The following is a 13,013-nucleotide window of genomic DNA, read 5'->3' as shown; positions in this document are numbered from 1 at the left end:
TTGCAGCGGGAGAGGAGTGTGGGAAGCGACGGTTGCGGAAGGCAATGGACTACAACTCCCATAAGCTCCCCGCGGGCGGCTACGCGGCCTCCCACCGCGCTCCCCACGAGTCTTGCGCATGCTCGGAAAGCCCTGCGCGGAGAGGAGGGGCGTGTACAGGGCTTAGCGCCGGGAGAGGAAGGAAAAAAAGGAACCATAGACTTTCACGTAGAGGCCTAGAGAGGCTCTTAAAGTAGTGGGAACGGGAGGGCTGGCGGGTACCACCTTCAGAACTGGCCGCCGGCGGTAACATGGCGACCCGGAATCCCCCTCCCCAAGGTGAGCGGTTGGGGCCCGAAGTAGTATGTGAGACAAAGCTCACAGCTTTCGACCTTGCGCCCGGGGCGCCTCTTCCTTCCCTTACCCCAGCGTTCCTGGGGCTGTTTTTTTGAGGCAGCCCTTTTGAGCACCCCCTCCGAATTAGACTCTCCCCGCCTCCAACACAGCCCCACCCCCGCCTTCACTGCCTGCCCTTCATTTCCATCTTCAAACATTTTCTTTTTTTAAAGTCTTAATTTTTAAGTGATTTCTTTTTTACCAAACTCCTAACCGGTCAGAGGAGACCTCCCTGTCCCGCTCCTATTGCCCTGACACTACTGAATTTTGGGGGGTGGACTCTTCAGTGACGTGAAACTGACTTGACACTTGAAATTGGGATAGAGAGGGAAATGACACTTCACTGCTGTGAAATTCTGACCTGACCTTACTGAGATTTGGGGTCACAGTCATGTAATTCTGACTTGGCCCTAACTTCAATTTCTAAGCCGATTCCTGTGCTTTTGGAAAAAGGTGTAGGCCCTTTACTCTAGAGGGCCTAGTCTCTTGGATTGGATTTAACAAACTTTAATGTTTCCATCTGAGCATTTTTAGCTGTAGGCCCAAAGTAAACAGTGAGTTGTCACAATAAAAATGTATAGGATGTTTCTGATTTTTTATTTATTCTAAATTTATTTTTTCCACTTTGTATTTTGAAGACTATGAAAGTGATGATGACTCTTATGAAGTGTTGGATTTAACTGAGTATGCAAGAAGACACCACTGGTGGAATCGAGTGTTTGGCCACAGCTCTGGACCTATGGTAGAAAAATACTCTGTAGCTACCCAGATTGTAATGGGTGGAGTAACTGGCTGGTGAGAACATCTTTTTCATACTAAATTTCATTGGGAGCCTGACTGCTGCTTTTTTGTGCACGGGCCAGTATGGTCACACTCAATGGCTGTACACTATTAATCCCAGAAGAGCCCTCCCTTTAGGCCTTCTCTGTGATATGATTGGTGCAATCCACACTCAGAGACTGTACATATTTTGGTGATTGCCTTCTCTCCCTCCCCAATGCCCACTAATGTACCCGTGTTCCTTTCCCTCCCTTCCTGTGATTATTTATTTTTCTCCTTCTCAAATTAGCAAATGCAGTGGGTCTGATTCAGTGGTAATGGCTAAAGAGGAAGAAATATGTAAGAGAAGAGTTCACTACATGTAAATAATTTTACTTGTTCTGTGCTAGCAACTGGAAAAAAACCTCTGAAAACTCCCACAGTAGAATTGGACTCTAAGATTGTCAGCCTTGTAGAAAGTACTTTAAAAGTCTCAGTAAAAATTATCGACAATACAGATGAATCTGTTGACCTGTCTAGTTTGGATTATGATAGTGCTTTGGTTCTTTGGAATTAAAATATTGCTTACTTTGTAATACTATTGTGGAGTACATTAAGGAGGAGTGGTTAATAAATACTAACTAGTTAACATTTCAGACCACATGATTTCAAAATTGCCACTGTGGGTCTAATGCTGTTATTCTTAGAATAAAAGATTAACTAATTAACTAGGTCTAAAACAAATTTGACCCTTTATTTTGAAAATGTTCATGACTAGAGAATTTTTGAAGTCAGTGAGTGTGTGTAAATTGTGAATAATCATTTTTTTATTAGATTCATCTTATATTATCTTAAATATTTACTGGGGGGGGGCACACCATTTTATCCCAAATACTGTGTTGACTACTTAAATGTTAGGATATAATTTTTCAGATCCACACTATTTGTAAATACTTACATATTTAAACTTGATGAATATAAAATGTTTTGATTTGTGTTTTACATGCACCTTGGAACAATGATGAACTGTATGCCTTTTTGTAAATCCCATTTCATGGTAGAAACACTGAGTGTGAAGATTTCGTGACACAGAGGTGCACTTTTTCACAATGTGTAATTAGTAATGCTGCTTATGAAAAAAGCCTACAATTAGGGAATGTCTGGTCAGGGTCCCGGTGAGTCAGTTTTCTACAGGCTGGTGGTATCTTGATCCCTATAATTCAGAGTCTGGCCCTCTCTGCTCATAATCTGGTGCCACAGGTGATTGGTTAATGTGAGTCAGGCCTACAGCGCCATCATAAGAGAGACTGAAAATAATTGAGAATCAAATCATTGTGTGTTTTCTTCTTGTAAGCCAAACAGGTTGAGACGTCCCATGAATTTGTAAGAAGTTTGCTTGGAAAACCTAGAGACAGAGCAGGGCGAGTTAGTAGTAGGTTCGTTTTAGTAGCTTAGGCCTTGAAGCAAAGGAGACATGTTTGTATGGATCACACTTCCCAGGATATTGTTGAGACCTGGCTGCTGCTTGCCTCCTCCTGCACCTTTTCTGGGGCTTCTTGTTACCTCTCCTACTGAGGAACACAGTCTTTACAGTAATACACGTTTGGATTATAGTCAGGTGTCAGTTCAGGAACTGTAGAATAAGACTCTAATATATGGATGATTTGTTGCAATGACATTAGATTTAATGTAGTGAATTTTTGCAATTCTCTTAGGGAATAAAACTCATAATATTGCAGTGTACGTAAAGGAGGAATGGTTAATCAGCATTAACATAGCCACTGAGTAGTTTAGACTAATTCAGAACATGAATGGGAAGCTGAGAAGATTTTATTTAGCTGTAGGTGGTGATAGGTTTTTTAATCATAATAATAAATTAAAACTAATATCAGTGTGTGTGGTTGCTAGGAAGGTGGGGAGGTATGAATACTAGTTAGAGGGCCCTTAGAGTGGTCTGGAAGCAAAGAAGACAGAGTCAAATCATGTTTTGGAGACAGAGTATTGCCAATGCATTGGCAATCCAGTGGACCCAGCAGGCAGAGAATAATCTGAGATGAACATGATGTGATAAGCTTAGAGAATGGTGCTATAATGTACAAATTGGGACCTTAGTTGTTTTGGTAGGAAAGATATGTCTGCTTTGGGACGTTTGGAATATAGGGTTCTGGCTATAATGTAAGTGGGAAATTGAAATTTTCCACTTACGAAGGTTAATGAGTTTTTTAGGGCTGTTAACAAAATGCCACAAGTGGCTTAAAACAAGAGAAATTTGTTCTCTCAGAGCTCTGGAGGCTAGGAGTCTGAAAGATATCAGCAGGATTGGTTCCTTCTTGAAGTGTCCATGCTACTTGACGAGCTTCTGGTGGTTGCCAGCAAACCCTGGTCTTTTCTTGGCGTATCGATATATAGCACTCTAGTCTCTGCCTCTGTCCTCACATAGCCATCTTCTCTCCATGTTTCTGTGACATAGTGCGTTAAGTCAGTGGGCCCACGCTACTCTGGTATGGTACCATCTTACTTAGTTACATCTGTAAGGACCCTTATTCCAAATAAGCTGACATTTTGAGGTTCCAGAAAGGACACTATTCAACTTAGTACAGAGGCCTGGAGTTAGAAATCTGAGATTCTTTTGCACAGTGTGGATCTAGAATGCTGAAAGAAATATGAGCTTACCAAAGGAGAGAATTAATCACAAAGGAAACATGGACTGCCTCTCTTACAGGATAGATGAGACAAAATAGGCTTATTACAGAGTATAGGTAAGGAAGTATAGGTCAGGAAGCCATGAGAATTGTGGGCTGAAGTGTAGTCATGAAGGCGGAAGCGCAGCTGGATCTTAAGGGGTAGAAAAGCTTTAAATAGGCAGAGCTAGGTCAGAAGCCCTAGAAGCAGGGAAATTAATAACTTGAGCGACAGTGATTACCTGCTTGTAAATTAGTTGTGTTGTAGCAGGTTTGGCTAGAGTGGGAGTTGGCTATGTATGTGGGATGTCTTGACTGTATTAAACAAAAACAAATGGTTTTTTTTATGGGAAATTTCACCTCACACAAATCTGGAAGGAAGAGAATAATGAACCCCTGAGTATTCAACATTGTTCCAGTAGCCAATCCTTTTTCCTGTAAATCCTCCTCCTCTACATTCCTTATCTTGAAGCACATTTCAGACCATTTTGATGGTGCACTTTTGACTAGCCTATGTAACTGAAGGGAAACATTGAGGGTTTCTGAGTGGGTAAGGAAAATGATCAAAAAATAAAAAAAGGGAAGACATTAAGATTTTGAAGCAATGAAAAGGAAAAGAGGGATGGAGTTTAGTATGTCATTCATTGTTCTTCATGTTCTGTCATCTCTTTTATTAAAGGTGTGCAGGATTTTTGTTCCAGAAAGTTGGAAAACTTGCAGCAACTGCAGTAGGTGGTGGCTTTCTTCTCCTTCAGGTATGTCAGTTTTAGGTCCTTGCCTCTGCTTATTTGTGTAGCTCTTGGGAACTGTGAAAGGCAAGTTTAGCTATTTCATTCCTATCCATTTTAATAGAAGATGGAATTTTTCTTTTAGGCATCAGTTTATAGAAAAATAAAATGCGTTTTGAAAGCTAGTATTAAAAGTTTTTTGAGCATATTTTGATCCTACTTATTAAAAATACATTAATTTTTGAGGTGCCTCATTATTTTTATTACTTACCCAGATTTCCCCTGAAGCATCTCCCTAGCAAAACAGACATTTTACCAATAATGTCATTTATTCATCTTGACTATACTTAAAATTCACACATGCAGTATATATAATACTCAGAATGTTTATTTGCTTCTTCCGTTTCCTACTCATGCAGTTTCTTCCCCATAGAAAAAAATGTTTTTTAAAACTAGAGAACTATAATAATATAGAAAGTGAAAAATTAGGCTTAAAAAACATTCATAATCCTATTTCTAAGGCAGGTGGATTTGAAATTTTAGTTTTGTTCATGTTCTTCTAAGTATAATGCTTAAAAATTCTTTGCAGTTAGAGGATGTTTATCAGGATATTATCTGGTATTCATGTCTGTTTGGCGTATATTTTTCCAAGAATACCAATTCCCTGAACATCAAATATAGTAAATCCAAAAATCAGAAATCTCTAGGAATGAATATTAGTGGCAATTTTAAAGACACAGAGAACTGTTAGTTGTATTAGATTTTAAAAATGATTGATGGCTGCAGAGAGATCGAAATCTAACTTCACTTAAGCCATTGATCATGTAATAACCGGTGTCATATGTGTGAAGCACAGATTTTGAGTTGTTTACTAAACAGTCACTTTAGAAAAATTTTCTCTCTAGTGTGACATTACTGGAAGTAGTTGCTTATTGCTTATTTGGTAGAAGTAAACAGGAATAAAGTTAATATCTAAATTCAGTTCTTTGGATGACTATGTCAGCATTTGTTCAGATGAGAATTTTATTTAAGCTGATTTTTGCCTTGGTTTATATAGACTCAAGAATATAGTTATTTTTGAAAACTCAGTTATCATTTCTGTTTAGTGTAAAAGGGTACTGGGCTGTGGCAGAGTTTCCTAAAATGTTCACAGAATAGAGATAATTTTACATTTCAGTCTACTCTGCATGTCAGTTTTTCAGAAGTCTCATTTGGCACTCAATATAAACTATCCAAATTCACATTTTGCCATTGCCACCCCCTACTTCTCTGTGCCTAGTCCACATGATGTTTGAAGTCACTAAGTAGAGGAACCCAGGACATGTCTGTATCAAACAGATTTTTCTCACAAATATGACATGCCTTGAATACACAGTAGAAAGAAACTGAAAGAGGAAGTAAGAGTAACAAATGACTTTTAGACTATTGGCTCATATTTCTAAGTCCACTTCCGTATTTTTGTTATATTTACTTAGATCTAAAATTTTTTTAGTCACTCAAAGAGTTTTCCAGTAGATATTTATCACTTGCCATCTTAAAATAGTGACACATAAATCTTTTTAATTAATTATTTTTTTGTATTACATGTCTGTAATTCAAAGGGTCAAATACATGTGCAAGGCTTGTTACAGGTTAGAATAATCCCTCACCTCCCTCACTACCCCAGTGTTTCCCTCCCTTGAGGCAACCACTTTGAACACTTAACTGACTCTTTAGGTATATTGATCTCTTTCCTAAACAAGTTAATCAGACATTTCTTGATCTTTCAGTTTGGGGTATTAGCTATTGACTTCCAATTATGGAATATGAGAATTTAGCTATCATTTACTGAACTTCTTTGCTGTCTCCACACTCCTCTCCCACATCTGACATGCTTGCCTGTCTTCTGCTATTCTCTCTCCCCCTTTCACATTGTCTGATTGTTGTTTCTTCATAATTGTGTTTGATCGTTACCTGGAATTCACTGAGCTGCTTGAATCTGTAAATTTATGCCCTAAAATGTTTGGGAAGATTTTGGCCATTATTTAAATACTTATTTTCTCCTATATTTACTTCTTCTCAATGTGACTTTAATAACATGCATGTTAGGTTTTTTGATAATGTCCTGAGGTTTTGTTCATTTATGTTCTCAATCTGTTTTCAGACTGTGTAATTTCTAGTGATTTAGCTTAAATATCACTGAGTCTTTCTTCTGTCTTCTACCTTTTGCCATTAAGCCTATCTAGTTAATTTATTTCAGATATTTTATTTTCCAATTCTAGAATTTCCATTTAATCTTTTCATATTTTCTGTCTGGTGAGATTTCTTATTTTTTCATTGATTACAAGCATAGTTTCTTTTACCTCACTTAACATAGTTATAATGCCTATTTTATAATCCAGATTATTCCAGTATCTGGGTTGTATCAGGGTTGACATCTGTGATTTTCTTTTAAGACCATTTTCACATTTTATCTTATATATCACATAACTGGGTTTTATTCTGGGCATTGGGGCTACTATATTATGGAGAATGGATTCAATTTTATTTCTCTGAAGAATGTTGGTTAGTGTTTTGATTTTACCAGGCAGTTAATTTGGCTAGACTCAATTACAAAATGTTTCACCTGTGGTGGAAAGGGCTCAATTCTCAGTTCATTTTTTTTCACCTTAGGTACGATATGCTTGTTCTGCTCCATGACTGGGGTAGAATTTACACATAGACAGCTGCTGTTGTCTTGGTTCTTCAGCCCAGAAAGGTGGCGTGTTTTCTATTAAGTTTTAGCCACCCTGCAACTGCATCCTGCCCTCAGGATAAAGCCATAAAAATGGGCAACTTGCCTTATATTGGTTCCTTCCTACATGTTTCAGCTCTCCAAAATCTGCTTGCTTTTGTTAATTCTGGAGCCCTTATATTTTAACCAGAGTTTATAGTCTCTATCTACAGTGGTCCTATAAGGTTCATCATCACCTCCATGTCTGTGACCCAAGTTGCTGTGTCAAGTATACCAGGAAGGTCTTTCACTTGCCCTTTGATTTGGTCATCACTCTGTTTTGCTAAGGCTGAAGTTTGAAGTGATAGTAGGTGAATAAATACAAGAAGAAATGCAAATTAAATTCTTGTCTGGAGTCATTTACATTGACAGTAGAACCTAAGATTCTTAGTAATAAATCAGTTATTTTATGATTTTATGTGTGGTTATGCATTAAAAGGTCATAAAGAAACCATGATGGAAGTGATATATGATGATATACATGGCTTAATTGTTTATTGCGTGTATGATTCTTTGTATTTTGTATTTTGGTTCTTTTATTTGAGGGACTGATTTACTATACTGTCAGACACACTATAGTTCAGATTTTGTAGTGTTTCAGTAGCACCATTTGAGGGTTTTTCTTAGGGCAAATAAGCATTTTATAATAGTTTTCTTAAAAGGATTTATTTATTTGTTTTAAGATTTATTAATTTATTTATTTATACAAGAGCCGGGGTACAGGCCAGATGCACGGGAGGGTGAGAGGATTCACCAGAGACAGAGCAGGGAGCAGAAAAGGCAGACTGATGAAATGCACTGCTGAGGGGAGCAGTGGGCGAGACAGGAGAGGTCTGCCGTGCCACGTGGGACCCTTGCCGGCTGGCCGGGATGGAACCGGGGCTGCAAAGGCTGCAGACCTCTTCACAGTGGGGCTCTCAACCGCCTGAGCCACCAGGGGAGGCCCTTAAAAGGATTTATGGCATGAGATTTGTATAGGCCATACCAAAAAATAGTCTTTTTTAAATTTTTTTTTTTATTTTTTACATCATTGTTAATTTTTAAATAATATTTGCTTCCCCCCACCCCCTCAGGTGTAGTCCCCATAGAATTTCCTTCACCAGTGCACCCCTGCACCCTCACCACAGTCCCCTGTGCTCTTCCCTCTCTCGCTCTGATCCTTCTCCCTCCAACTTCCCTGTGGGATGTCTCTGGTTTATAATCACCTGTTTTTGCTTTGTTGTGTTTTGTATCGTTACCATTTTTTTTTTACACTGATGTCTTATTTGGTTCCTCTATATTCCTGCTGTAAGTGAAACCATCCGATATTTTTCTTTTTCTTTCTGACTTATTTTACTGAGCATAATTCCTTCTAGCTCCATCCACGTTGCTGCGAATGGCATGAGTTTATCTTTCTTGATTGCTGAATAATATTCCATTGTGTATATATACCACATCTTCTTGATCCAGTCATCTATTTTTGGGCATTTGGGTTGTTTCCAGGTTTTGCCTATTGTAAATAGTGCTGCAATTGTCTTTATTTTAAAAACAGATTTATTTATACATACAAGAACTGGGGTATAGGCCAGAGTTGTGGGCAGTGAGAGGATTCACCAGAGACAGACTGGGGAATAGAACAGGCAGATTTACTGAAATACACTGCTGAGGGGAGCAGTGGGTGAGTCAGGAGAGGTCTGCTGCACCATGTGGGTAGCTCCCTGGCCAGGGATCAAACTTGTGTTGCAGTGGCTGTGGATAGCTTCATAGGTTGCATCTTAACCCCTTGCACCACCAGGGAGGCCCCCCCAAAATAGCCTTAAATTAAGAATAGAGTTGGTGAAGAGGTTTCTTTAGTGACCCAATATCTGATTGGCTGCTGATCTCTTATAATTAAACATCTATTTAATTAGAAGATAGTTTTTTTATTATCTATTTTGGGTGGTCTCTGTGTTTTTTTTTTTTTTTTTTTTTGGCTAATTTCTGAATTCCTGAAGTTACGGTATTATTAATATTAAAGTTATAAATTTTTGGAATCTTTTTTTCTTAACATGTTCATTACGTCTAAGCAATTATGCTTAATGTCTGCTTTCCATAATTGATCTGAGAGTAGGGGATCTATATCTCTTTTATTCTTGACTATAGCCTGGCACAGAATGTATTCAGTGAAGAAATAGTGAATGAATTATGATTGCTTATCTGTAAGCTTCATGGATTTCTTGATAGCTAAATGTTTGTGTATTCTTGGGTGGTAGATTTGTTAGCAGTCTAATTGGTTTAGAATTAACCATTTTTATTACATTTTTGCAGATTGCCAGTCACAGTGGCTATGTGCAGGTCGACTGGAAGAGAGTTGAAAAAGATGTAAATAAAGCAAAAAGACAGATTAAGAAACGAGCAAATAAAGCTGCACCTGAAATTAACAACGTAATTGAAGAAGTAAGACAAAATATACTTTTGGCTCCCCCATTTTTCTGACTGGTCTTGCTTAGCAGAAAATGTGACTAGGGATTATCTTTTATCTTCTTTTAAAGAAAATGGTTTTTTGGTTATGTCTAGAACATTAAGTAAAATTTGGGATCAAGTCACTATTTAAATAGGTCTTTTATCTTTAAGTAGTTAATATCATTTCCCCTGCTCACCTCCCACTTACTTTCATATGTCTGTACAAGCTTGATAATGTTCTTTCAGAATTTTTCCTCTGCTTTTACAAATACATAGACAAGATGTGGTACAACTAAAACTACCCATTTTTTTTTCTTGGAGTAGAATCCTTTGAGTGTGTTTATTTTATTTTATTAATTTGATTAATATATTAGTTTTATTCATATTTTTATTTGTATTTTATCTTTTTCTTTTCTGTTTATAATCAAATTGAATATTCCTTTGCCTTTATTTTTTTCTTCTGTCTTTTCATTTCCCCCAACTTTTTATTTTGAAAATTTCAAATCAGTTGAAAAGTTGAAAGGCAAATACAGTGAATATACAAATACCTTCACCTATTTACCACATCCATGTTGTTCTTGCTACATTTGCATTATCTGGGTGTGTGACTTACACAATTTTTTTGGCCAAACTGTTTGAAACATCATAACTTTTCACTCTTAAGAACTTTAGCACATATCTTCCTAAGAGTGCCAGTACTCTCCTATACAACTACAGTTACCCTTATTAATCTCAAAAAATTTAACACGGTACTATAATGTTTTCTAATATATAGTCCATATAATGATTTTCCAAAATATCTATTATGCCCCCCCATCAAGAATTATATAATGCAGTTGGTTGTCATACCTCTGAAGTCTCCTTTAATCTTAAACAGTCCTCTCATCTGTCTTTTTTTCCCCCCATCTTTCCTGACATTTTTTGAAACCTATAGGCAGAATATTCTAGAGTCTATGTTTAATTCTTCATTATTTTGTTCAGGCTGAATACTTTACCGAAGTGATATTTCTTTGATCCTGTCCATTTTTTTCTACTGGCTAAGGGGACTGTTGATAAATTTCATTGTGCTTGCTGTGGCAATTTATTAAGTAATTGGTGTTAATAACTTGCTGAATGAACCATTTACGTCTGCCCTATAGATAGACTTCTTTTCACCTGTGAAAATTGCTATGCATATACCTTTTCTTATTTCAGTAGCCAAGGAGCATTCTGGGTCTGGTGAGGGCTCTAGGCTCCTTGAATTTGTAATGGACAGCTCTGGTATCTTGTACAGTGCTTGGCACCTCTAGTAGTAAGTAAGCAAGCATAAGAATTTTTGCCAAATATTTACTGAATTAAGGAAGACAGCTGAAAATGTTACTTAGCTCTGGATTCAATAATTAAGAGTATTTTTTAAAAATGTGCATCTTTCTTTTTCTTTTTATGATAAGATATATACATAACATGAAATTTAGCATCTTAAGGTTCCTAAGTGCACATTTCAGTGGCACTGCTTTCACACTTTCACACAATCATTATCACTGCACATTTCCACAGCTTTTTCATCATCTCAAACAAAAACTAACCATTAAGCCGTAACTCTCAAAATTAATCCCTCTGCCAGCTGTTGTTAACCTGTTATTCTTTCTGTCTTGATGAATTTAACAATTCACTTTAGTTGAGTCGTAAGGTGTCCTTTTTTGTCTGTCTTAATTTTATTTATTGTAGTGTTTCCAAGAGTCAGCAACATTGTAGCATAATTAAGAGTATCTTTGTTTAAACTTTGTTTCAGGCAACAGAATTTATCAAACAGAACATTGTAATATCCAGTGGCTTTGTGGGAGGTTTTTTGCTTGGCCTTGCATCTTAAGGATATGAATGTTCTATCACCATGGAGTCATACGAGAGAAGAGGAATGATGGTGACTAGGTGGTCTCTCAACATTGCACGCTGCCACATTCTCCAGGGAGGCGAATATCAATATAGCTGGACTGTATCAAACTCATCAGTTAGCATTTTGCCATTTGAAACATGGCAATCTCCAGTATCTGCTATAAATTATCTATATAGTATGTGCACAATAGTATTCCTGAGCAAAACATGGCTTTCATTATTTTTTTAAAATTTGCATTTCTTTAGAAATTAGCCTATAAAATATCATCTTTGGATGTAGATGTGGAAAGAAAAAAAACCTGCTGGATGTATTCCCCAGTGAAATATTATCCTTGTTTTATTTAAATAAGATGTTCTTCGTTGTGCTTTATAATATATTGCCAATAATTAAAAATTTGTATTGTAGCTTCAACATTAGGGCCGACTCTTCTTTTTTTTTTTTTAAAGATGTGTTTGCAATAAACTGAAGAACTGTAATGCCCTTTTGTGGAAGGTTTTAGAAATGATAGCATTATTAAAGATATTAAACAATTTAATATCAATTTAAGTTGTTTTTTCTTATAATTCTTATGTTGCTTACAAAATGACTATAGCAATAATTTAAAAGAAGGCGCTTTTAAGGAAATAGTACACGTCAAAGGCTCTTTTTCCGAAGTCTTTAGGTTTAAAAATATTTTCTTGTATATAATCTTGTAATGTTTTTTAAAAATCTATCATGGCAGCCTGGGCAGAACTAATGATTTTTGGGGTCCATATAATTAGTTGGGTCACTGAGTGAGTCTCCATTCCCCAAGTCCTAAGTATTTCTACATTTCTACAAATTCAAAGTAGTATTTTCACCCCTTCACAAAGAGCTAAAAATCACTTAGAATATTTAGAAAATAGTGTGAAATTACTAATTGAAGAACAGTGATTTTTCTATCACTTTAGAAATTATGGCTCAAAGAGAATTGTCTCTTTGATCTAGTTTGAGATATAAGTGCTAAGATTTCAGGTTTTTGCTTGTGTGGTGTTGATTGAACATGAGGCCGGTTGACTTGTTTCTCAGAGATGACATCAGAGGCTCTTGTGCCCAGAAAAGCTTTCTGAATTGTTAGTTTGGTTCATAGGATTCTAGGTTGGAACTTGGAAAAACAGGAGAGCAACATTTGCTGGAATCTTTAGATTGGAAAGACTGCAAATAGTCACACACTATCCTGATAGGAAGTCCCTGTAGTATATTTTGTGAATTGTAAACATAACCCATTTTGTACTTTCAAGACAGGTTGCAGTCTGTGTGTTTGCATTGTCTTGAGATTCTTTACAATTGACTGTAGGGTTGATCTTCATTTTCTTCCTTTACTTTTGTTAGTACCTCATATAATGCTAACTAAAACTCAGAGCTACTTAATATGAAGTGATTTTGCTCACACTTTTTTTCTTGTT

At 36.8% G+C, this 13,013-nt stretch overlaps 1 protein-coding gene across 2 annotated transcripts; it reads left to right on the top strand.

Annotated features, from left to right (window-relative positions):
• Positions 1–290: 290 nt before the first annotated feature.
• On the top strand, positions 291–11,565 carry FUNDC1 (FUN14 domain containing 1; the record flags this gene model as incomplete). 2 transcript variants are annotated; one of them, XM_084258629.1, is made up of 5 exons in its annotated part: positions 291–318; positions 1,014–1,170; positions 4,495–4,570; positions 9,582–9,710; positions 11,488–11,565. In XM_084258629.1, 5 exons carry the CDS (start codon positions 291–293, stop codon positions 11,563–11,565), a joined length of 468 nt encoding a protein of 155 aa, XP_084114755.1. The 2 variants fall into 2 exon arrangements, with proteins under 2 accessions (XP_084114755.1, XP_084114756.1); XM_084258630.1 differs by lacking the exon at positions 9,582–9,710.
• Positions 11,566–13,013: the final 1,448 nt, after the last annotated feature.

This window comes from Talpa europaea (genome assembly GCF_964194135.1).
Source record: "Talpa europaea genome assembly, chromosome: X".
Classification (NCBI taxonomy): Eukaryota; Metazoa; Chordata; class Mammalia; order Eulipotyphla; family Talpidae; genus Talpa; species Talpa europaea.
This window is presented reverse-complemented; position numbering and strand designations above follow the sequence as displayed.